The following is a 25,016-nucleotide window of genomic DNA, read 5'->3' on the forward strand; positions in this document are numbered from 1 at the left end:
CTGACCTGCGGCAGGTAACATTTACATGAAGTAATGGCCAACTTAGGGAACAGAAAGCCCAGTCACCTCAAAATCAAGCCCCATGCCATCAACATCCAGCAGGTCATCACTGTTCAGAAGCTTTACATAGCCAACCACAACAATACTCTGGGTGCAGGAGTAGGGCAGTAGCTGCGTACTCCACGATGAGTGGCTCACCTCCTGTCACCTCGGGTCTCTCCATCATCGACAAGGTTCAAACCAGGAGTGCAACTGAATAATGTCCACTTATAGCTTTTGGGCTGTTTCTACTCATTAGACTGAAACTACATCCCAAGTTCTTGAGAAATTAGGCCAATGAGGTGGGATTATCATGGAATTTGCAGGCAGAAGGAGGCCATTCGGCCCATTGAGTCTCCCCCGGCCCTTGGAAAGAACACCCTACTTAAGCCCACACCTCCAGCCTATCCCTGTAGCCCAGCAACCCCATCTAAACTTTTTTGGACACTGAGGGCAATTTAGCAGAGCCAATCCACCTAGCCTGCACATCTTTGGACTGAGGGAGGAAATCGGAGCACCTGGAGGAAACCCACGCAGACACGGGAAGAACGTGCAGACTCCACACAGACAGTGACCCAAGCCGGGAATCGAACCTGGGACCCTGGAGCTGTGAAGCAGCAGTGCTAACCACTGTGCTACTGTGCCACCCATGGTTAAAAGGAATTACAGCACTACTCAAGAAGCTAGACACTCTTCTAAACAGAACCGTTTAATTGGTACCTGTCACTACAATCACTATCTCCCTCCTCCTTACCTCTAATGCAGTGTGTAATATCTACAAGACAAAGGCTACCAACAGTATCTTGATCAACAAGGGTAAGAGCAGCAAGTCTCACACCACCCTGATTTGGCCATACATAACCATTTCCCCAATGTTGCTAGGTCACATGGCAGAGTGACGAGCACTGCTGCCTCACAGCGCCAGGGACCGGGATTCAATTCCGGCCTCGGGTGACTGTGCGGAGTTTGCACATTGTCCCCGAGACTGTGTGGGTTTCCTCCGGGTGCTCCGGTTTCCTCCCACAGTCAAAAGATATGCCGGTTAGGTGGATTGGCCATGCTAAAATTACCCGTTAGTGACTAAAGATGTGGTTAGGTGGGGTTACGGGCTTAGGGCAGGGGGGGTGGGTCTAAGTAGGGTGTTCTTTTGGAGGGTCTGTGAAGACTCGATGGGTCGAATGGCCTCTTTTTGCACTGTAGGGATGCTATGAGAATCCTGGATTTCCCTCCTTAACAGCATTAAACATCACCACATGGACTGCAGCAGTGGAAGACATCACCACCAGCTTCTTAGGGCAGCTATGTCTGGGCAGAAAATGTGGTTGAGTCACTATCACTTGTCCTCAGAGCTAATTAAAAAGAATTACAAAATATGTTTTTCATGCATAATATGCAAGTGAAACCGATATCCTATTAATTTTCTTAAGTGATTGCTGGTGTAGCTGCTGAACCAGGCCTGTCAATACAGGAAGCCACTACATGGCCTTGATCAGAAAGCATTACAAGTGGCTCTTACTGTTGTGCATACGATAAATTCATTTAGAGATCACGTGCATTGCAGCAAGGAGTCGTAGACCATCACTTCACATTACCTAAAGCAGTTGCGATGATAAAGTTTCCCATCCACCAAGTATCTCTGTACCAAGTGAACGTGCTTGCTGCAAATTGCACATTTGCTGCTGAGCGTGTTCCGACTAGGCCTCTCCGCAGTTTCATCCGAGGAATCGTTCTGCTGGATAAAGGACATGGAAGTTAGAAATGACACACTGCCAGAACTAAACACCTCAGGGTCTGGGTGAAAACAAGAGTGGCCGCCACCCTTTTACAAGGTGAATTATACCAGTGTACAGCACAGAAACAGGCCATTCTGCCCAACTGGTCCATATGCTTTATACTAGCCTCCTTCCACCCGTCTCCATCTAATCCAACCAACATATTTTTCTATTCCTTTTCCCTTTGTGTTTATCCAGCTGCATCTTTGTGACTTATCGCAAACACTCCCTGTAGTTGTGAGTTCAAATTCTAATCATTCTCTGGGTAAAATTTCTCCTTCGTGAACTCATAATTAGATTTACTGGTGACCATCAAATATTTAGTCTCCCAAAAATTGTAACATCTCCATATCCACCCTGTAAACCCCTCCATCTTTACAAAGATCCCGATCAAGTCACCCCTCACAGTCTGCTCTTTTCTAGAGAGAAGAGCCCTAGCTTGTTCAATCTCTCAAATGATTACAACCCCTCAGTTCTGATCTTGAATTCCTCTTTATAATAGAGACCTGAAGAGTGCACAGTAGGTATCAACTGTATTGTACTGCAACGGGGAGGTTGGGGTCATCCAGTCTTCTTGGCTGCTTCACGGATACAAAAGTCTGAGAACATACACGACCATTCAAAAACAGCTTTTCCCCCACTGTTACCAGACTCCTAAACGACCCTCTTATGGACTGACCTGATTAACACTACACTCCTGTATGCTTCACTTGATGCTGGTGTCTATGCATTTACATTGTGGGCCTTGTATTGCCCTATTATGTATTTTCTTTTCATGTACTAAATGATCTGTTTGAGCTGCTCGCAGAAAAATACTTTCCACTGTACCTCGGTACACGTGACAATAAACAAATCCTGGACTTCCGGTGGCAGCTTTGAAGGAGTAGGTCGCACATTTGGTGGCTCCCGCTCGGGTCGGAACTTTGGACCTTTTCCCCTGATTTTTTGTCGGATCTGAAGTGGAAAATTGATGTTGGACGCAATTGTGAAGAGGAATCCTACATCAGTGCATGGAAAAGTGGACCAGGTGTGCTCGCAAAGGAAGAAATAGACGAACGGAGAAGGCTTGGGCTGAGGCTGCAGGGGGAGAAAGCATGGCGGAGGACCGCAGTTCTGCCTTGACGACCCAGCGGTCGACGGAGCAGCTGATACAGTTTATATAGGAGGATTTTGCCAAGCAGAAACAGGAATGCTTGGACCCGATTAAGGAGTCGATTGCGCGACTGGAACTCAGGCCGATCCAGAAAGTGGAGAAGGCACTGGCTGACCAGGAGGAGCACCAAGCTACAGTGGAGTTGGAGGTGGCAAAGTTGAGAGACCAACAGAAAAGGCTCCAGGAGAAGGTGGAGGATCTAGAGAACATGTCCCGTCAGCAGAACCTGAGAATCGTGGGTCTCCCGGAGGGATCCGAAGGAACGGACGCAGGGGTATACATCGCGGGCATGTTTGAGAAGCTACTGGGGGAGGGGACGTTCACCCGACCCTTAGAGGTGGACAGAGTGCACAGAGTGCTAGCGAGGAAGCACCTCGCTCTCGTGCCCGTCCTTGGCTTCAGAGGATTTGATTTGAGAGTTTTACACTCACACACTGAGCCTCAGGCCAATTCTTCAGCTCACACTTGGATCTGACTGTTCAGCTCACAGACCATCCCCCCCTCCAACATCCGAGCGCTGAGCTAGCAGAGCAGACCTCCCCCTTTGTAAAACCCACCGCACCTTTCATCCCATCACACAAAACAGGAACGAAAATCAGACGAGTTCAATAGCAGGCCTGCAACGCACCCCATCCCGCTCTCACTCTCACCCCAAAGCCAGATTATTGCTCAGGTTGTAAAACAAAACACTGACACATGTTTAACCCACAACCTCAGCTGAAGAGTTCTGATGAGAAACACGAAGAGAATTTCAAAACAATTTATGTTAGACTTGCACCAGATGAATGTATCTAAAAATATTATCTCAGCCTCAATGCTATTTTGTTTATTTTTAACCTGACCTAAATAACACGACTGGTAATCTTTGCAGCAGGGAGGGAGGCTGGACAGAGTCGATAGGGAGACATTGTTCAGGAACGACAGACGGCAAAGATTTCAAGTTTAAACATTTAAAAGAATCAAAAGTGATTCCAGAAAAAATATTTTTCACACAGCGAGTGGTTGGGGTCTGGGGTGCACTGCCTGGAAGTGTGGGGGCGGCAGGTTCAATTGAGGCATTAGATTATTTGAACAGAAACAATGTGCAGGGGTACGGGGAAAAGGCAGGGGAATGGCAATAAGCCACGATGCTCATTTGGAGAGCTGGTGCAGACATGTGGGCCAAACTGCGTCTTTCTGCACCGTAACAATTCCGTGATTCAGCGGAGAGGCAGCGTTATTTGTGCGGCACACTGCAATGGCGGAAGAATTTGCCGATTGCTGGTCACTGTCCACAATCACTGTGCATTAAGGTCACATTTTACACAACTACACAGAATTATATAGCATAGCAACAGGCCATTTGGCAATAAATACACCACACATCTCAGCCCACACCATCCACCTCGTCTCAGCTTTCAGCGCATCTTTCGATTCTCTTTCCTCTCGCACTCATTCTAGTTTCATTTTGAAAGCATCAAAACCAATTGCCTCAACCCTTTCCATATTCTAACTACCCCGAGTTCTATACAACATGACTTGCCAATTTTTATACTCAGTGCCCCGGCCAATGAAGGCAAGTATGCTGTATGCCTTCTTGACTACCTTTGCCACCTGTGTTGCCCCTTTCATTGACCTGTGGACCTGTACACCTAGATCGCTCTGACTGTCAATACTCTTGAGGGTTCTACCATTCACTGTATATTCCCTATCTGTATTAAACCTTCCAAAATGCATTACCTCACAATATAAAAGGACACAAAGCCAACAGAGCTCAGAGGATGATTCCAGCGGTGCAGTACAGGCAGGTTGAAGATGACGGCTAGACCCAGAAGTTGAGATTCTGCCTATATGCAGTTGCTGCAGCTGTTTGTTAATTGAAGATAAGTGGTGGATCTACATCATCCAGACTGAGGAGATTCGGCAGAAAATGTGCCATTTTTGATGAAGACCCTGACCGTTGAACCAATTTGTAAAGTCTGCCTTAAATGCATATGTCATTTAATGTGTAATTTGTAGTTTATAATCAACCGCAATTTGTTTGCTAATTCAGGGTTTTAGAGCACAGGAGAGTACCTAAGATCGTACAGCAATATTTCCATTATCCGACATTCTAACAAACTGAACACTCTTAGCTGGAATTCTGTGGCTGGGTCTGTTTTTCCACTGGTAGTTGCCATCTGTTGGTCTGTCCTTGCACCAGTCTCAGCCACCCATTGTTCTGTAGCACCATCTCCCCTCAGTGCTGCTCACTCAATTTTGTGTGCTCCCACACCTCTCACAAGACCCCCACACCCATGTGATCACCCCACAGCTTTATGGTTAGACGAAAAACCCGGAACTCGCCTTACATCTTAGCTAATCAACATATTTAAATAATCGGCACCTCCTGTTTCCAGAGTCTCCGGATAACAGATTTTCCTGTATTAAGTATTTGCTTTGTTTGACTCTTGTTCAGTAAAGGTTATTTTGTTTAAACTGTGGGATCTGGTAGCTTCATTTGGTAAATTGAGATTTTGGATTTCTATTTTAAGAAGTTGTTACTGGTTTTGAAGTAGATCATAACAATGGCCCGCAGAACAATTCCAATTGCAGAGCTCGCCTGCCTATATCCCTCATCCTTCGCTCTATTCACCCTAACCTATATTGGCTCAGCATCCTCCAACACTCCAGTTTTAAAATTACCATCCTCCCTTCATGGTCTCATGCCTTCCTACCTGTGTACTCGAACCCTACCCATTTCCCACCCCACCATTCTCAGAACTCTTTTCCTTTGGCATCTTCCCAAAGGTGATCGTGCCTTCAGCCAACCTTGAATCCTTCGCTTCTCCATATCCTCTTCCTCCTTTAAGATCCCTCTTAAGATCCCCCTTTTTTCTGCGAGCACCTCCTCCATTTTTTAGATTATGCCTCTGTCAATTCTCTGAATTAAATGTGCTATAGAAATATAAATTGTTAGCATGATTACAAGGGTACTGCGATTGTTAATGAATAATGTAATTTCAATGACAGTTAACAGGATTACAGAGTCAAGTTATCCAAATGGTTGCCGATCACCAACACTGACTTACGTTTGACGAGAGGACTTGCTTGCTCACAGTGACTGCTTTCTTGATTAATGGTTCTGATGGTGATGTTTCAGCCGGTCGCTTCATGGAGGGAGGGACGCCAGCTACAGAGAAATAAGCAACGTTACCCTGGAATCTTCAAAATCCTAACTGACCAATTTGCCGTCCATAATGGTCTCTGTTCCCACAGCCCTTTGGCAGGGTTCACACTTTCACAATAAAGACGTCACATCACGTGAAGACATGAATTACCAGAGCAGCAGGAGATGGCATCACAATTGCCAACAGTACACTTGTCTGCAGCCTCAACAATTGATTTGTTTTATTATTCAACAATTTCAGTTGCTCCTGGCTGCAAGTGTCTCTACCAAGGTTAACATTTATTGTACCATAAAGGGTGCAGAGGAGATTTACCAGGATGTTGCCTGGGCTGGCGAGTAGTAGCTATGAAGTGAGATTGGGGATAGGGTGGGGCTTGCCTGGCGTACTGACCTCTACCTCGCAAGAGGCTAAACGCCAGCTCTCAGACACTTCTCCCTACCTCCCCCTCGACCATGAACCCACCACCGAGCATCAAGCCATTGTTTCCAGGACGATCACTGACCTAATCTCCTCCAGGAGGTCTTCCCTCAACAGCTTCCAACCTCAATTTCCCAACCCTGGACAACATGCTTCTACCTCCTCCGCAAAATCCACAAACAGGATTGTCCTGGTAGGCCCATCGTGTCAGCCTGTTCCTGCCCCACCTTGACTCCATACTCTCTCCTCTTGTCCAGTCCCTTCCCATCAACATTCACAATTCCTCCCACGTCCTACATCATTAACAGCTTGAGCTAACATGCAGACCAGAACAAGTTGAACGGTCAGCAGTTAATCCGGTCAGATATGCATACAAGCATGTGGAGTTTATAGAATTACCAGCAGGCAATCGATACATTTTGATGATGGAAAGCACAGGTCTCCTTATTCTCTCACGGGTTGAAAGTTAATTTGGAACAATTGAAAGCTGGACGGTTGCTGCCCAGGCTCCCACAACACAAGGTCACAAACAGTCAAGGCCAAGATACAGCATACCCTCCAATTCCTTTTGGAGGGCGGAGGCACTTTTTGTACAGCTGTGCCCTTGTGGTAGCTTAGAGGAGCTGACTTGCGTGTGATCTAACACGAGACATTTCAGGTGGCCAGACAGCTTTGAGGAACATTAGAAGCACGTTCCGCATCAGCAGACTGATTCTTGCGGAGGCTGCGTTTAGTGAGCTTCATTCGGTGACATAACTAGTGATCAAATCCGCTCTAGGAATTTCGCACACTGGCTACTTGGGTGAAATTACCAGATGGCATGAAGCACCTGCAGGTTTCCAAGGGCTGAGCAAATTAGGAAATATTGAGAGTGAATGTCAATGTTGACGGCTTGTAGAATCATAAAGCTGGGCGGCGCGATGGCGCAGTGATTAGCACTGCTGCCTCACGGTGCCGAGGTCCCATATTCGATCCCGGCTCTGGGTCACTGTCGGTGTGGAGTTTGCACATTCTCCCCGTGTCTGGGTGGGTCTCATCCCCACAACCCAAAGATGTGCAAGGTGGGTGGATTGGCCATGCTAAATTGCCCCTTAATTGGAACAAAAAATGAATTGGGTACTTTAAATTTTAAATGGTTTTTTAAAAAGAATAGTAAAGTGAACAAAACAAGTCAAAACCATTTATAAAGGAACACACAGAAATGCTTGTTTGCCAAAAACTGTGATCCGATCTTGCCAAAGACATTGGTAAAGAGAGATTAATCACCATGAAACTGAGACCAAAGCTAATGCGGAGTAACATTGCAACCTGGGAGAAGCGACAGATATTGCTTCCTCTTTCTGTCAGTTGAATGGGGGAACTCCTCGGTCGCTGGTATTTTGAGATTGTTAACCCACTGAATCAAGCGAATAGGTGTTCAAACTCCCCTATCCTTTCATGTCTCTGGTGGCATTACATCTGGAAAAGGAAACAGCAGTGGCCTGGGAAACCTTTAGCGGCAAGCTGGTGGAAGAAACCGTGCTGCCAACGTCAGCAGACAAAGCCGGAGGCGGGAACACAAACGAGACTACGCGACTGTCCCAACTCCGTACCGTGGGTCTGGTTGGTGAAGTAGTTGTAGAGCTGAGATACATAAGTCAGAATGCTGAGACGGTCTGGAACACGCATTGCGACCATGTCTTCCGGGTCCAAGAGTGCCGGAACCCCCAGCTCCTGTTCAGCCACTTCAAACGCCTATGGAAACAAAGACACATGTTAAAAAGACGCCGAGCTGTTGGAAGAACAAGGTTGGAAACGCACTACCCACCACCCCGAACACTGATGCATCACATGTCGGGGCCGAATGGCCGAGTCCTTATTCTAATCCATCTGCGTCACGAGTGAGTTGTCAGTGCCAGGCATAGCCACAGAAGCTCGCTGAACAGGACTTTATCCTTCAAACAGGCATTCGATAGAATGCAACACCCGAGTTCAGAAATTTCAGATCCTAATTTCTGCCCCCATTCTTTCCGGTGTTAACTGCGGGTAATGATGCCGCTATTCCCATGTGGACCGGTGCTTCTCAAACGTTTTGCAAACTGTTAATCCATTTCCAGGCTTGAAAATTGCCCGGACCCCTCGCAACCCCGGAATTGTGAGCCCCAGTTTGGGAAGCCCTGTTCTAGGCCCATCTTCTGTTTCTCGTCCAATTACCACCTCCTTTTGCACCATCAACCTTTCTGTCATTTAATCTCTCCTGCCTTCCACCCCATCACCGTTTGTCCTTTCCTACCCCTTTTTACCGTTTCCGCACTTGCTTAAATCTCTTAACTTTTCATGTTGTGGTGAAAATCATCGGCCTGAAACATTAACTGTTTCACTTTCCACAGATGTTGCCAGGCTGTTGACCATTTCCAGCATTTGCTGTTTCTACGACAGCCACATTTTTGCTGAACTTTTCCGAGTCAAGGCTTTTACAATTGGTCTTCTGCCAATTTATTGGCGAAAGGAAGTCTGCTTAGTCAAATGATCAGTGAACTATGGGAAAATTGCTAGGAAGTACGGTTTAGATTATCATAGAATTTACAGTGCAGGAGGAGGCCATTCGGCCCATCGAGTCTGCACCGGCTCTTAGAAAGAGCACCCTACCCAAGGTGAACACCTCCACCCTATCCTCATAACCCAGTAAACCCCACCCAACACGAAGGGCAATTTTGGACACTAAGGGCAATTTAGCATGGCCAATCCACCTAACCTGCACATCTTTGGACTGTGGGAGGAAACCGGAGCACCCGGAGGAAACCCACGCACACACGGGGAGGATGTGCAAACTCCACACAGACAGTGACCCAAGCCGGAATTGAACCTGGGACCCTGGCGCTGTGAAGCAATTGTGCTATCCAGAATGCTACCGTGCTGCCCGGTGAGGGAATGATTTGAAGAGAATTTTTATTTTGGGGTTTCATTAAATTGAGGGCGGCACAGTGGCTAGCACTGCTGCCGCACAGCGCCAGGGACCCGGTTTCAATTCCGGCCTCGGGTGACTGTGTGTGTGGAGTTTGCACGCTCTCCCCGTGTCTGCGTGAGTTTCTTCCGGGTGCTCCGGCTTCCTCCCACAGTCCAAAGATGTGCAGGTTAGGTGGATTGGCCATTCTGAATGTTGCCTTAGTGTCCAACGGTTAGGTGGGGTTGTGGGCTTACAGGGATAAGGCAGGGGAGCGGGCCTTGGTAGAGGGTCGGTGTAGACTCGATTGGCCGAATGGCCTCCTTCTGTACTGTAAGGATGAAATGAAAAATGAAAATCGCTCATTGTCACAAGTAGGCTTCAAATGGCGTTACTGTGAAAAGCCTCTAGTCGCCACATTCCGGCGCCTGTTCGGGGAGGCTGGTACGGAAATTGAACCGTGCTGCTGGCCTGCCTTGGTCTGCTTGAAAAGCCAGCGATTTAGCCTAGTGTACTAAACCAGCCCTTAGAATTTAGATGATGAGAAGATTGTTAAAAAGTCCTCAGGATCCAAAAGCGAGAGTACAAACCAAGAAAATACTTCCACCGTCGAAGATGCCTTGTTTTTTTCTCTTAATGCAGCAAGCTGTATTTCTGATTACAGCTCATTATTCAGACAGCTGAAATACAGGGTGAGGGGTTAGGAGCAGTCAGAACTGGTTTCAGAGCCGGTTTCCAAGGAACAAAGCAGTCTTTCAGTGAGAACATGGAGAGCTCGGGCTGCTGGCAATCCCTCACTGGATCTTTAACATTTACCTTCCCCAAGGAATTGACCTTTCCATGTTTCTGGCAAGAATGTCAGGAGCTATCTCATCAGCGGCTGACACATCACTGTTTCTGGCAAGGACGTCCACCTGATTCGTGGCCGCACTGAGTCTCCGCTGAGACACCGAGTGGAGCTGATGAGGAGCCGTGGGCGAGAACAAGCCTGATGATAAATAATTCTATAATTCTTTTTTTTTTTTAGAAAATATTTTATTAAGGCATTATAATTTTAACACTTTAACAGAAAAAAAATCCAACATAGACACAAAACCCACAATAACATAGACCGCCCCCCCCCAAACACAGACCCCAACCAACCTGGTCCATATAAACACTCCGTCTCATGGCCCTCCCTTCATTGGTTTTCCTATCCTTATTAGTCACTTCCATGCCTCCCCCCCTTTTCCCCATTCCTGACAGGCTAATTTTCCTTGAAGAAGTCGATGAACGGCTGCCACCTTCAAGCGAACCCCTGTAACGAACCTCAAGGCGAATTTGATGTTCTCCAACCTGCGAAACCCCGCCTTGTCGCTTTCCCATACCCCCGACTTCGGGGGCTCCGAGTTCCTCCATCCCAGCAGAATCCGTCTCCGGGCCACCAGGGAAGCAACGGCCAAATCGTCAGCTTCTCTCTCTCCCTGGGCTCCCGAGTTTTCCGATGCTCCGAATATCGGCACCTCTGTACTCTGTACCCTCCCTTGCAGGACTTCAGACATGATGTCCGCAAATCTCTGCCAAAAGCCCCTCAACCTCGGACACGCCCCGAACATGTGCACGTGATTCGCAGGACTTCCCCCACAATAATTCTATAATTTATTTATTTTTAAAATTATTTTTATTTAAATTTTTATCAAAACATGATTTTTTGCATAACCATTAACAACATTTAACATAACAAAATAAATGTTAACCATATATAGAGAAAGGAACAATACCATGTAACAATCCCCCCCCCCCCCCCGGGTTGCTGCTGACCTTTACTGCTCTCCTAGAAAGTCGAGGAACGGCTGCCACCTCCGAGAGAACCCCATCAAGGATCCTCTCAAGGCAAACTTTATTTTCTCGAGACCGAGAAACCCAGCCATGTCACCAATCCAGGTCTCCACACTCGGGAGCTTCGAGTCACTCCACGTTAAAAGGATCCGTCTCCGGGCTACCAGGGAGGCAAAGGCCAATACGTCGGCCTCTTTCGCTTCCTGAACTCCCGGATCGCCTGACACACCAAAGATCGCTATCTCTGGACTCGGCACCACCCGCGTGTCCAAGATCTTGGACATTGCCGTAGCAAATCCCTGCAGTCGGGCATGCCCATAATTCTATAATCTTAATGTCTAGTTTGCATTATGGTCATCTTCAGTGGTTGAGTGTAGAATGGGAGTCACCCGCGTGGATGGAATGCTGACATTATTTACGCGTAATCCCACTATCTCTGTACAATTAGCGCGACCTCAGAGTTCCTTTCCCTTCCTTGATGTCTAATTACACGGAGCAAAATACATACAAGCGATGAGAGGCGACAGCCGTTTTGCCATGGCATGCACAAAAGATTGCTGGAGGTTAAACAGTCTGTAACAAACAAGCCAGGCTGTTTAATCGAATAATTAGTCACAGTAACAGGTTAGAGGACAATCTAGCAATTAACTCAGATAAGGGACAGGGGACAATTTAAGCAATCAACTCAGTTACTGAAAAGCAGATAATTTAGCAATAGGTGCAATTACGGGATAGGAGCCAATCATAATTTAAAGTGTAGAGTGGTTATAGTACAGGGAGGCCATTCAGCCCAGTTGATCTCTGCAATAGAAATCCGACTAGTCTCACTCCCCTGCGGCCCGATAAAGTATTTCTCTTCAGATGTTTATTCAATTCCCCTTTGCAAGTCACAATTGAACGGGTCTCCACCATAAGCTCAGGCAGTGCTTTTGAGATTCCAACCAAACACTTTTCTGTCAACAACCTATCCAGAGCTCTCTATTCCTGCATCCGCTTTAGAAATCATTTGCTAATTTTTTCAATACCTCCTCGTTCTTCTGACTAAATGTATCGCTTCACGCATCGCTGCATTAAATTTCATCAGCTGTGGGACTGCCCATTCCAACCGGTGTCCTCTTGACGTTTATCAGTATCCTCACAGTTCACAATATTTCCAAGTTTTGCCGTCTACAAATGTTGAAATTGTGTCGCCCACACCCAAGTCTAGAACACTTTGGGGTGGCACAGTGCTTAGCACTGCTGCCTCACAGCGCCAGGGACCCGGGTTTTATTCCAGCCCTGGGTGACTATCTGTGTGGAGTTTGCACATTCTCCCAGTATCTGCGTGGGGGGTTTCCTCGCACAGTCCAAAAATGTGATGAGGTAGATTGGCTGGGCTAAATTGCCCCTTAGTGTCCTGGGATACGCAGGTTAGGTGGGGTGGACGGGATGTGTGGACCTGGGTAGAGTGCGCCTTTGGAGGGTCAGTGCAGGCTCGATGGGCCAAAATGGCCTCCTTCTTCACTGAAATATCAAGGAAAGCTGTGGTCTTAGTGTCAACCTCTGGGAGAACCTGCCTCCAATCTGAAAAACAGCTGTTCACCACTTGTCTCCTTCACTGTGACTTTGGCAGTATCTCCTTCCTTGGTAAAGAGAGATGCAACGTACTCATTTAGTACCTCAGCCATGCCTCCGCCTCGATGTAAGGATCCCCTTTTGGCTCACTATTGATCCTATCCCATCTCTTACGACCCTTTTTGTTATTTATATGCCAGGCGAAGACTTTGGGATTCGCTTTTATGTGACCTGTTAATTTATTCTCATACTCTCTTCCTCTCATATAGGTTCTTTCCCTCAGACCGTTCCACACTTAATCTGGTTGTCACTAGTATTATTAAGCTGGCATCGATCATACACTCTTTTTATTTTTTGTTGCTTCCTTTAACTCTCCATCTTTCACCCAGGGAGCTCTGGCTGGCCCATCGCTTCCTCTTGTGGGAATGCACTTTGACTTGCCCCAAACTATTTCCTCTTTAAAGCCCATTGTTCCCTGTACAGTTTTGCCTGCCGATCTTGGATTCCTCTACCTGGGCCAGGTCCGTTCTCATCCCACTGAAATGAGCCCTCCTCCACTGCAGAAATCAAAACTCGTTAAGGGACAATGGACACACTGTTCATACCCTCCCTGCCCAAAAAAAAAGCATGCGAAGAATGTAGGAAGGAAGGGCTAATTGTTTGGAACCGCTGACCCACTAGGAGTGAGAGTCTGTTGCAACAAGTCTTTCAGCCAGGCTGCATGACGTTGCAGTTGATTGAGAGATTCATGCTCAGACTTTAACCTTCTGGTTAAAGGTTAACACGGGGCTTTAGGTCTCCTGTGCAACGGTGCATCAAGGACATTAGGCCAAAGCAAAAGGGGACCACTTCTTCACCAACCAGCTAACAAGCTGGGACTAGTGGGTTATTCCTGCTGAAAACTGATCTATCTAAACTTCACAGAATGGATGTTGGTTCAGAGTATTAAAAAAAAATTAACTTTGCAGAAAGCAGCCAGAATGTTGGAACGTTTTATTATTTTGGAAATGGGACTACAAGAGAAATACTCCAGTGAAATCTGCCATGTTTGCTTTTGCTTCTGGTAGATCATGCTCAATTTGTGGCGAGACATAGTGTATCTGTCAACTGGAGATTAAAAGGTTATGGAGCTCATTTATATTTCCATCATATGCATCATCAAAATAAATGATTGTTTATTCTGCAGCTCCATTACGGCACACGTAAGCATTGCAAGCTTGCCTGTGGAAGCAAGCCTCTTTGCATCGAACATGAGAAAATATCTTGATATTGTGACGAATGTGAGTAATTTTCATACTTTAAAATTTGTATCGAGTAGTTTTGCAGTGATTTCAAAGGGAGAGAATCATTGTAACCCTTGGATCCCAGGTGGCAGCTGTGGTGATCTCTGTAGGTACATGCACACAAGGGGTTAATGGGTAGGTAGCAGCGCCACATGATCACCAGAGGGCTGGATCAACAGGGGTATAAAGGGCAGCCACACGGGGTCTCTGGCTCGCTCTCGGGTGTGCTGTGAACAGGGAAACATCAGAATCACATAGATAGTTAATGGAGTTACATTTAGTTACAATTGTTAAATCTTGTCATCCAATTCCTAGTTCCCATGTTAAGGTAAAGAACTCACGCATCAATAGTTATAGTTACTCAATAAACCTTTGTTGTTACTGGACGAGTTCGAGTCTTCTTCAACAAGATCCAGAGGACCTCACCATCAGCCAAGGATTGAGTAACACGTGTTATCGACCACGCAGGTAACACTACATGGTACCAGGAGTGGGGCAGCGTTAGTTTGAGTTGCGCCTGGAACACCAAGCTGGGCAGACAGGGTTGAGTTTGCTCTTAAAGGATTCTCCCCCTAAAAGGCGTTGCATCCATGTAAGCAAGTGGAAACCCTTGTAGATTTTATCCATGAGTGGCATTCAAGATATATTGGTTTGCTTAATTGGAATATATATATATTTTCGGCATGGTGGAACAGTGTTTAGCACTGCTGCCTCACAGGACCCGGGGTCAATTCCGGCCTTGGATGTCTGTGTGGAGTTTGCACCTTCGCCCTGTGCCTACGTAGATTTCCTCCTGGTGCTCCGGTTTCCTCCCCCAGTCCAAAGCTGTGCATTTAGGTGGTTTGGCCATGCTAAATTGCCCCTTGGTGTCCAAAGATGGGGGGGGGTTATGGGGTTACGTGGTTAGGGCAAGGGAGTGGGCCTAGGTAGTGTGCTCATTCAGAGGGTCAGCGCAGACTCGATGTGCCGAATGCACTGTAGAGTCTATGATTTTACATTGAGGCAGGGATAGAAAGCAAGTTAAATGTTGAATGTAATGGCAGCACGGTGGCGCAGTGGTTAGAGCGGCTGCCTCACGGCACCAAGGTCCCAGGTTCGATCCCGGCCCTGGGTCACTGTCCGTGTGGGGTTTGCACATTCTCCCTGTGTTTGCGTGGGTTTCGCCCCCACAACCCAAAGATGTGCAGGGTATGCGGATTGGCCACGCAAAATTGCCCCTGAAATGGAAAAAATGAATTGAGTACTCTACAGTTTAAAAAACAAATGTTGAACGTAGGAATTCCTTGTTACGAATGTGTTTAAATTAAAGTTTGCTTTACCCTAATAGCTGTCTGCGAGTCAGTGTTGTTACTCCTGTGGCGCAGTAACATGTTTGCAGTTTTCCAAAGTTATAAGTTAGGTTCTCATCCAGAATCCCATAACAAATTGGGGTTCTCGTTCTTGGACGCACAACAATATCTGGAATGTGCCCAGTTGTGTGAGCATCATAGAATCGTTACAGCACAAAAAGCAGCCATTCGGCCCATTGTCTTCATACTGAATCTCTGAAGGAGCAATTCATGTGCTGCCCCCTCCCTGGACATCACTGCACATTCTTGCTTTTCAGATATTTAGGACATTTTTTTAAATGTGGAAACATTTACAGCTGATCGTCTCTACACCAGCTGAAAACGGAACCACCTGGCCTAATCCCATTTTCCGGCATTTGTCCCGTAGCCTTGGCGGTTAGGGGACTTCGGATGCATATTCTGCTACCTTTTAAATCAGGCGTTGTCAAAGTTGGGGGAGCTACCCGCGGGTGGGTCGCGGGCGGGTGTCGGAGGGTCGCGGAGCCATCCGTTGCAGTGCTCCCGATCGCTCAAATCCACGTGCAACAGCCGCCTTTTAATAACGCCGGCTGCAAGCGGATTAAAAATGGCCACAAACATATTTTTAAAATGCGGCCGCACTGCGCACCGATGAGCGGGCACGCATGCGCAGTGCGGCCGCATTTTTTTAATACGAGTTCAGGGGAGTTTTTATTTGATGAAATTTTACAGGAAACAAAATGCAGAAACTGAAAATATTTTCATCCTCTAAAAATTGGAGGATCACCACATTTCACTGGAACATTACAAAGCAAGAGAAAATGGTGGGCCGCGAAGGTCGGCCGGCGTGGGCCGCAAAGGTCGGCCCGGTTGGGTCTCGAACTTTGGCAAAAATGGGTCCCCGGTAATAAAGTTTGAAAAACACTGTTTTAAATGATGTGGAGATGCCGGCGTTGGACTGGGGTGAGCACAGTAAGAAGTCTTACAACACCAGGTTAAAGTCCAACAGGTTTGTTTCGAATCACTAGCTTTTGGGGCACAGCCCCTTCATCTGTATCACTGCTGTCAGCTCTACTGCTTTGTTCCAATGTCTGTGTGTATTGCTGGGACAGGCATTTTAATTTGCCTTTATTATCCAAGTAACTGCCTACTTTCTGAGAGGTTAATTGGAAACGTGCCAATGCATACAATGCTTCAGGGCGATTGTAATCACTGGCTCAAAGCTAACAGTCAGTCCTGAATAGGGAAGGCAACTGTCTGAGGAATTTATTCTAATTTGAGATTTCCCCAAAAGTGTCGAAAGGGACAGAAACAAAGACAGACCTGTAATTAAAAGTTTCACTTGGTAGAAAAAGCAATTATATGCAAAGAATTATTTTAATAAGGTCCACTGATCTCAGCCCAATAAATTTTTGAGCCCTTTCACAAGAAATTTGGTTTAGTAACTGCAGTTATTGTTACTGTATAACAGTCTGTGGAGTTGGTGTATAATCTAACCACATAATATAGAAATGTATAAACTCCCACAAAGTAGGGGTCAGAGAAAAATATACAAGTGGCAAATTGCAATGAGTAGGGAAGGGTTTAATCAACGCAAGTTCCGAATTGCAAAGTTTTCAAGTACGCACCTATTTTTAAGTGTCAAAGCTTGCACTGCATGATAAGACTGTGAATATCTGACTTCCATGTTCTAGCACCCTGACTGATTTTAGCTGGAACAATTAATCACACATAAAAACCATCCAGTAACGCTCCTTTTATAGTTCTATTATGGGTGTTTTTAATAACACCTGATTGGCTAATAGTGACTTCTATGTGAGCTCAAGAGGGCAGGGCATGTCAAAGAACAAAACAAAGAATAAATGTACAGCACAGGAACAGGCCCTTTGGCCCTCCAAGCCCGTGCCAACCATGCTGCCCGATTAAACTACAATCTTCTACACTTCCTGGGTCCGTATCCCTCTATTCCTATGTATTCCTATTGTCAAGATGCCCCTTAAATGTCACTATCGTCCCTGCCTCCACCACCTCCCCCGGCAGCGAGTTCCAGGCACCCACTACCCGGTGTGTAAAAAACTTGCCTCGTACATCTACACTAAACCTTGCCCCTCTCACCTTAAACCTATGCCCCCTAGTAATTGACCCCTCTACCCTGGGGAAAAGCCTCTGACTATCCACTCTGTCTATGCCCCTCATAATTTTGTAGACCTCTATCAGGTCTCCCCTCAACCTCCTTCGTTCCAGTGAGAACAAACCGAGTTTATTCAACTGCTCCTCATAGCTAATGCCCTCCATACCAGGCAACATTCTGATAAATCTCTTCTGCACCCTCTCTAAAGCCTCCACATCCTTCTGGTAGTGTGGAGACCTGAATTGAACACTGTACTCCAAGTGTGGCCTAACTAAGGTTCTATACAGCTGCCCCATGTCACCCACTCTCCCCTTTTGCTGCTGAGGTGTGTGCCGTGAGGCAGGTGGCGCTGCCCTGTCGGTGGGTGGCGTGCAGACAGGTCTGGCCTGCTGTATGAAACAGGAAATGCCGGAAATACTCTGCGGATCAGGCAGCATCTGTGGAGGGATCAGATTGATCATCTTTCGTCAGAACTGGAAAAGGCTCAAGATGACGCAGGTTTTGGACAGAGGCAGGGGAAGAGGGGAAAGCGGAAAGAGAAAGGAAGGCCTGCGATTGGGTGGAAAGCAGGAGATGAAGTGACAAAAGGAATGACGGTTCAAGGCAAGAGGAAGTGGCAACGGGACAAGTATGATTGGCACAGTGGCGAGCACTGCTGCCTCACAACGCCAGGGAGCCGGGTTCGATTCCGGCCTCGGGTCACTGTCTGTGTGGACTTTGCACATTCTCCGTGTGTGTGCGTGGGTTTCCTCCGGGTGCTCCGGTTTCCTCCCACAGTCCAAAGATGTGCAGGTTAGGTGGATTGGCCACGCTAAATTGCCCCTTAGTGCCCAAAGATGTGCAGGTCAGGTGGGGTTACAGCGATAGGGTGGTGGTGGGGGTGGTGGGGGGGGGGGGGGGGGGGGGGGAGAGAAGAGTCCAGGTAGAACGCCCTTTCAGAGGGTTGTTGCAGACAGGATGGGATTCCATGGATTCTTCAGTAAAGAAACAAAAGAAGGGTTTAGAGGAGATGTAAATGGGCCCTGCGGAATCATTACTGACATTTAACATCCCCCCAAAAAATGGGAGAAGTTATGGCTGAAATCGTCCAGTCCGGAAGGCTGTAAAGTGCCTAAACTGAAAGATGAGGCTCTGTCCCTCGAATCTATATTCAGCTTCATTGGACTGATGTAGGATGAAGACAGGAAGGTCAGAGTGGGGAATGGGGCAGAGAATTAAGCTGATTTTGGGGGGGGGTCATGCTGGTAGTCTTAATTGAGCCGTTCCACAAAGCTGTCACTCAATGTGTGTTTGGTCAATGTAGAGGAGGCTGAATCTGCAGCAGTAAATGCAGGTGTAGTGCAAGACTGACAGGCCTGTGTGGTGATTGGCAGGTCCCAGCAAATGTAAAAAAAAAAGCAGTCTGGAAGAGAAATAGAGAACTGCTCAGAATAAGGGGGGAGAATGGCCAAATACAGGGACCTAAGCAACAATCAACAGGATCTGAGGGTTCGAAGTAAAGGGAAGAGTGATATTACCAAGTTACCATTTCTTTGGGATTTTCCAATTTCTTTGCATGGGGACTGAGATCATTTTTAAACGAGGGAGCTAGCAAATTAACCGTGCAAGCTAAACAGTGGCCCGGATTTTTGAACATCAATATTCCTGCCCAGTGCGGACTAAGAAAATCTTTTGATGGGACCAGGGTATTATTGTCTGCAAAACAGAACCTGCTTATCTAAGTCAATGAAATAGATCGGACTTGTAACCGGACAGGTACAGGAGGAAAGCTTGCGGTAAAACCCGAAGCTGCGGATACAGCAAACATGAGACTAACAGGAAACATCACCTGGCTACCGCGCAGGCGGGAAGTGGGGCAGTACTGGCTTGGGCTGGTGCCACCAGGACTGACCAGGCATAGTGCTGCCAGGAACCAGCATGGCACCGCCAGGGTTGACTGACACAGAGTCGCTCACACGGAAAAATACTCCAGCAGGTACTATCCAGCATTTCAGTAATTGTTCCAGATTTAAACAGTACCCTTTAAGACAAACACTGTCCTCAGCTCCTTGGTCCGGGCAGTTAGAACAGATCCGTAATAACAGATCCTGTTCTACTTTAAAACTGAATAGTGAACAACATTGTTATTCCTGTTGTTATTATGAATAGATCGGAAAGGAACATGGTAAACTGTTGATGTCATGGGTTTCACAGCTGGCACAGCGCAGTGAGTACCAGGATGCCGGAGTTCACTGGCACGGCTGGCTGGGTAGCACGCTGCACACCGTGTGGCTGATTCACCGCCAGAAAACACACACACTTTGGGTTCAAGATGGATATCCCGCTACATCGATCAGAAACCTAACCAGCTTGAAAATGGCTGCAGCAAGTGAGTCAGTGTGTCTGCAGTCAGCCACTCAACACTGGGCAACCAGCTGAGAACTGACTCTGAACTTGTTCCGACCTGCCGGCCCACAGAAAACCCAGACTCGGGGAAAATATAACTCCCTCCCTACACAATCATTCACTGTCTCAATGTGACCCTGAGTGTAGACAATCAAGCATGTGTCTGATTCTTCACAGAACCCTGCCTCCACAAACAGGCACCACTGCAAACAGTGCCTTAACCGGCCCGAGCTATCCCAACGCCTCCCTCCCCCCACGATCACCAGACCCTGAGCTTCCCTCCAGTGCCCTGTCCCCGATCTCCCTCCCCCCCACAATGCCCTGTTCCCGATCTCCCTCCCCCCACAATGCCCTATCCCTGATCTCCTCCCCCCCACAATGCCCTGTTCCCAATCTCCCTCCCCCACAATGCCCTATCCCTGATCTCCTCCCCCCCCACAATGCCCTGTCCCCGATCTCCCTCCCCACAATGCCCTGTCCCCGATCTCCCTCCCCACAATGCCCTGTCCCCGATTTAACCCCCCCACAATGCCCTGTCCACGATCTCCTCCCCCAACAATGCCCTGCCCCCGATCTCCTCCCCCCCCACAATGCCCTGTCCCCAATCTCCTCCCCCCACAATGCCCTGTCCCCGATCTCCCCCAAACCCACAATGCCCTGTCCACGATCTCCTCCCCCCCACAATGCCCTGTCCCTGATCTCCCCCCCTTGCCCTGTCCCCGATCTCCCCCACCCCCCAAAAGCTCTGAAACTGAACCCCCCCCCAATGCCCCGACCCTGAGCTCCCCCACAATGCCTGACCGAGCTCGCCCCAACGCCCCACCCCTGAGCTCCCCCCAACGCCCTAACCCTGAGCTCCCCCCAATGCCCTGACCCAGAGCTCCCTCCAATGCTCCGACCCTGAGCTCCCCCACAATACCCCGATCCCGAGCTCCCCCCAATGCTCCGACCCAGAGCTCCCCCAATGCCTCAACCCTGAGCACCCCACAATGCCCTGACCCTGAGCTCCCAACGCCTTGACCCCCCCAAAGCCCCGACCCTGAGTTCTCCCCAAAGCCCCGACCTCGCCCCAAAGCCCTGACCCTGAGCTCCCCCCACAATGCCCTGACCCTGAGCTCCCCCCACAATGCTCTGACCCTGAGCCCCCCCCCAAAACCCCGACCCTGAGCTCCCCTCAATGCCCTGACCCTGAGCCCCCCCGAATGCCCCGACCCTGAGCACCCCCACAATGCCCTGACCCTGAGCTACCCGCACAATGCTCTGACCCTGAGCTCCCCCCACAATGCTCTGACCCTGTGCCCCCCCAAAACCCTGACCCTGAGCTCCCCCCACAATGCTCTGACCCTGAGCCCCCCCCAAAGCCCCGACCCTGAGCTCCCCCCAATGCCCCGACCCTGCACTACCCCACAATGCTCTGACCCTGTGCCCCCCCCCAAAGCCCTGACCCTGAGCTCCCCCCACAATGCTCTGACCCTGAGCCCCCCCCAAAGCCCCGACCCTGAGCTACCCCCAATGCCCCGACCCTGCGCTACCCCACAATGCTCTGACCTTGAGCCCCCCCCCCCCCCCCGAATGCCCCAACCCTGAGCTCCCCCACAATGCCCTGACCCTGAGCTCCCCCAATGGCCCGACCCGGAGCTCCCCCCAACGCCCCGACCCTGAGCCCCCCCCCACCGCCCTGAGCCCCCCCCCAACACCCCGACCCTGAGCCCCCCCCCAACACCCCGACCCTGAGCCCCCCCCCCAACGCCCCGACCCTGAGACCCCCCCCCAACCGTGCCCCCCAAATGCCCCGACCCTGAGCTCCCCACCCCAAAGTCCCGGCACTGAGCCCCCCCCCAAAGTCCCGACCGAGCTCCCCCCAACCCTGAGCTCCCCCCAACGCCCCGACCCTGAGCTCCCCCACAACACCCTGACCCTGAGCTCCCCCCCCAACGCCCCGACCCTGAGCTCCCCCCAACGCCCCGACCCTGAGCTCCCCCCAACGCCCCGACCCTGAGCTCCCCCCAACACCCCGACCCTGAGCTCCCCCCAACACCCCGACCCTGAGCTCCCCCCAATGCCCTGACCCTAAGCTACCTCCCCAGTGCCCTGACCCTGAGCTCCCCCCCAATGCCGACCCCCCCACCCCAATGCCCTGACCCTGAGCTCCCCCACAATGCTGCGACCCTGAGCTCCCCCCAAAGCCCTGACCCGGAGCTCCCCCCAAAGCCCTGACCCGGAGCTCCCCCCCACAATGCTGCGACCCTGAGCTACCCCCCACAATGCCCTGACCCTGAACTCCCCCCAATGCCCTAACCCTGAGCTCCCCCCAATGCCCCGACCGAGCTCCCCCCCACGCCCCGACCCTGAGCCCCCCCCACCGCCGAGCCCCCCCCAACGCCCCGACCCTGAGCCCCCCCCAACCCTGTGCCCCCCCAACGCACCGACCCTGCGCTTCCCCCAACGCCCCGACCCTGCGCTCCCCCCAACGCCCCGACCCTGAGCTCTCCCCAGTGCCCTGACCCTGAGCTCCCAATGCTGACTCCCCCCCCCCCCCCCCCCCCATGCCCTGACCCGGATCTCCCCCACAATGCTGCGACCCTGAGCTCCCCCCAAAGCCCTGACCCTGAGCTCCCCCCCACAATGCCCTGACCCCCGAGCTCCCCCCAATGCCCTGACCCTGAGCTCCCCCCAATGCCCTGACCCCGAGCTCCCCCCAATGCCCTGACCCTGAGCTCCCCCACAATGCTGCGACCATGAGCTCCCCCCAATGCCCTGACCCTGAGCCCCCCCCAATGCCGACTCCCCCCCAATGCCCTGATCCTGATCTCCCCCACAATGCTGCGACCCTGAGCTCCCCCCAAAGCCCTGACCCTGAGCTCCCCCCCACAATGCTGCGACCCTGAGCTCCCCCAATGCCCTGACCCTGAGATCCCCACAATGCTGCGACCCTGAGCTCCCCCCAAAGCCCTGACCCTGAGCTCCTCCCCACAATGCCCTGACCCGGAGCTCCCCCCAATGCCCTGACCCTGAGCTCCCCCCAATGCCCTGACCCCGAGCTCCCCCCAATGCCCTGACCCTGAGCTCCCCCACAATGCTGCGACCATGAGCTCCCCCCAATGCCCTGACACTGAGCCCCCCCAATGCCGACCCTGAGCCCCCCCAATGCCTTGACCCTGAGCTCACCCTCACACAATGCTGCGACCCTGAGCTCCCCCCCCCCCCCCACAATGCTGCGACCCTGAGCTCCCCCCCACAATGCTGCGACCCTGAGCTCCCCCCCCACAATGCTGCGACCCGGAGCTCCCCCTCCCCCACAATGCTGCGACCCTGAGCTACCCCCCACAATGCCCTGACCCTGAGCTCCCCCCAATGCCCTAACCCTGAGCTCCCCCCAATGCCCCGACCGAGCTCCCCCCCACGCCCCGACCCTGAGCCCCCCCCACCGCCGAGCCCCCCCCAACGCCCCGACCCTGAGCCCCCCCCAACCCTGTGCCCCCCCAACGCACCGACCCTGCGCTCCCCCCAATGCCCCGACCCTGCGCTCCCCCCAACGCCCCGACCCTGAGCTCTCCCCAGTGCCCTGACCCTGAGCTCCCAATGCCGACTCCGCCCCCCCCCCCCAGGCCCTGACCCGGATCTCCCCCACAATGCTGCAACCCTGAGCTCCCCCCAAAGCCCTGACCCTGAGCTCCCCCCCACAATGCTGCGACCCTGAGCTCCCCCAATGCCCTGACACCGAGATCCCCCCAATGCCCTGACCCTGAGCTCCCCCCAATGCCCTGACCCTGAGCTCCCCCCAATGCCCTGACCCTGAGCTCCCCCACAATGCTGCGACCATGAGCTCCCCCCAATGCCCTGACCCTGAGCTCCCCCCAATGCCGACTCCCCCCCAATGCCCTGACCCTGATCTCCCCCACAATGCTGCGACCCTGAGCTCCCCCCAAAGCCCTGACCCTGAGCTCCCCCCCACAATGCTGCGACCCTGAGCTCCCCCAATGCCCTGACCCTGAGCTCCCCCCAAAGCCCTGACCCTGAGCTCCCCGCAATGCCCTGACCCCGAGCTCCCCCCAATGCCCTGACCCTGAGCTCCCCCACAATGCTGCGACCATGAGCTCCCCCCAATGCCCTGACCCTGAGCCCCCCCCAATGCCTTGACCCTGAGCTCCCCCTCACACAATGCTGCGACCCTGAGCTCCCCCCCCCCCACAATGCTGCGACCCTGAGCTCCCCCCCACAATGCTGCGACCCTGAGCTCCCCCCCCACAATGCTGCGACCCGGAGCTCCCCCTCCCCCACAATGCTGCGACCCTGAGCTCCCCCCCCACAATGCTGCGACCCGGAGCTCCCCCTCCCCCACAATGCTGCGACCCTGAGCTCCCCGTCACAATGCTGCGACCCGGAGCTCCCCCTCCCCCACAATGCTGCGACCCTGAGCTCCCCCCCCACAATGCTGCGACCCGGAGCTCCCCCTCCCCCACAATGCTGCGACCCTGAGCTCCCCGCCACAATGCTGCGACCCTGAGCTCACCCCCGCTACGACATCCGACCCCAAGCTACCCCCTCAGCCCAAACAAGCTGATCCACAGCAAAACTGCACACCTCTGCAGATAAAGGCAGTGGCAGAATTCCTGCAAACAGCTGGCTGTCACACACAGGTCTGTAAGCACCAATAACCATCATACAGGAAAAAAAAAATTTGTACAGTGGTCATAAAATTGCACAGGCAGAGCTAAAATTAACTGTGCTTAATCAGAAACTCATTGCAACCGTGCAAGCTGAACCAGAAAACAATCCTCAAAGGCAAAACGCTGACATCAGGTGGCAACGGTCCCATTGATTCGGGAGCCATGTGTCAGCCATCTCAATGACCCTTTCTTAACTAGTCAGAGGCACCTTTTGTGCAATGTTAAATGTTAGCAGTGTCCTATGGTAGATTGTGCGAAAACTGTTGGGGAGGTAAATAGTGAGAGGATAGCTTTAGATCACCGGAGGATATAGACGGGCTGGTCAGAAAGACTGATCAGTGGCAAATGGAATTCAATCCAGATAAATGTGAGGTGATGCATTTGGGCAGGATAAACAAGGCAAAGGAATACATGA

The 25,016-nt window shown here is 50.7% G+C and overlaps 1 protein-coding gene across 3 annotated transcripts in view; it reads right to left on the bottom strand.

Moving 5' to 3' along the window:
* Positions 1-25,016, bottom strand: part of micall1a (MICAL-like 1a) — a 72,297-nt gene that overhangs the window by 35,841 nt on the left and 11,440 nt on the right. For 2 of the 3 annotated variants that reach the window (XM_072492097.1, XM_072492099.1), the window contains 3 exons: positions 8,123-8,264; positions 6,015-6,115; positions 1,632-1,771 (listed from right to left, as the gene is read on the bottom strand). In XM_072492097.1, coding sequence (XP_072348198.1) covers positions 1,632-1,771; positions 6,015-6,115; positions 8,123-8,264 — 383 coding nt within the window. The remainder of the gene's footprint in view (positions 1-1,631; positions 1,772-6,014; positions 6,116-8,122; positions 8,265-25,016) is intronic. The other variant, XM_072492098.1, reaches the window with a different exon arrangement.

Source organism: Scyliorhinus torazame, chromosome 29 (genome assembly GCF_047496885.1).
Source record: "Scyliorhinus torazame isolate Kashiwa2021f chromosome 29, sScyTor2.1, whole genome shotgun sequence".
Classification (NCBI taxonomy): Eukaryota; Metazoa; Chordata; class Chondrichthyes; order Carcharhiniformes; family Scyliorhinidae; genus Scyliorhinus; species Scyliorhinus torazame.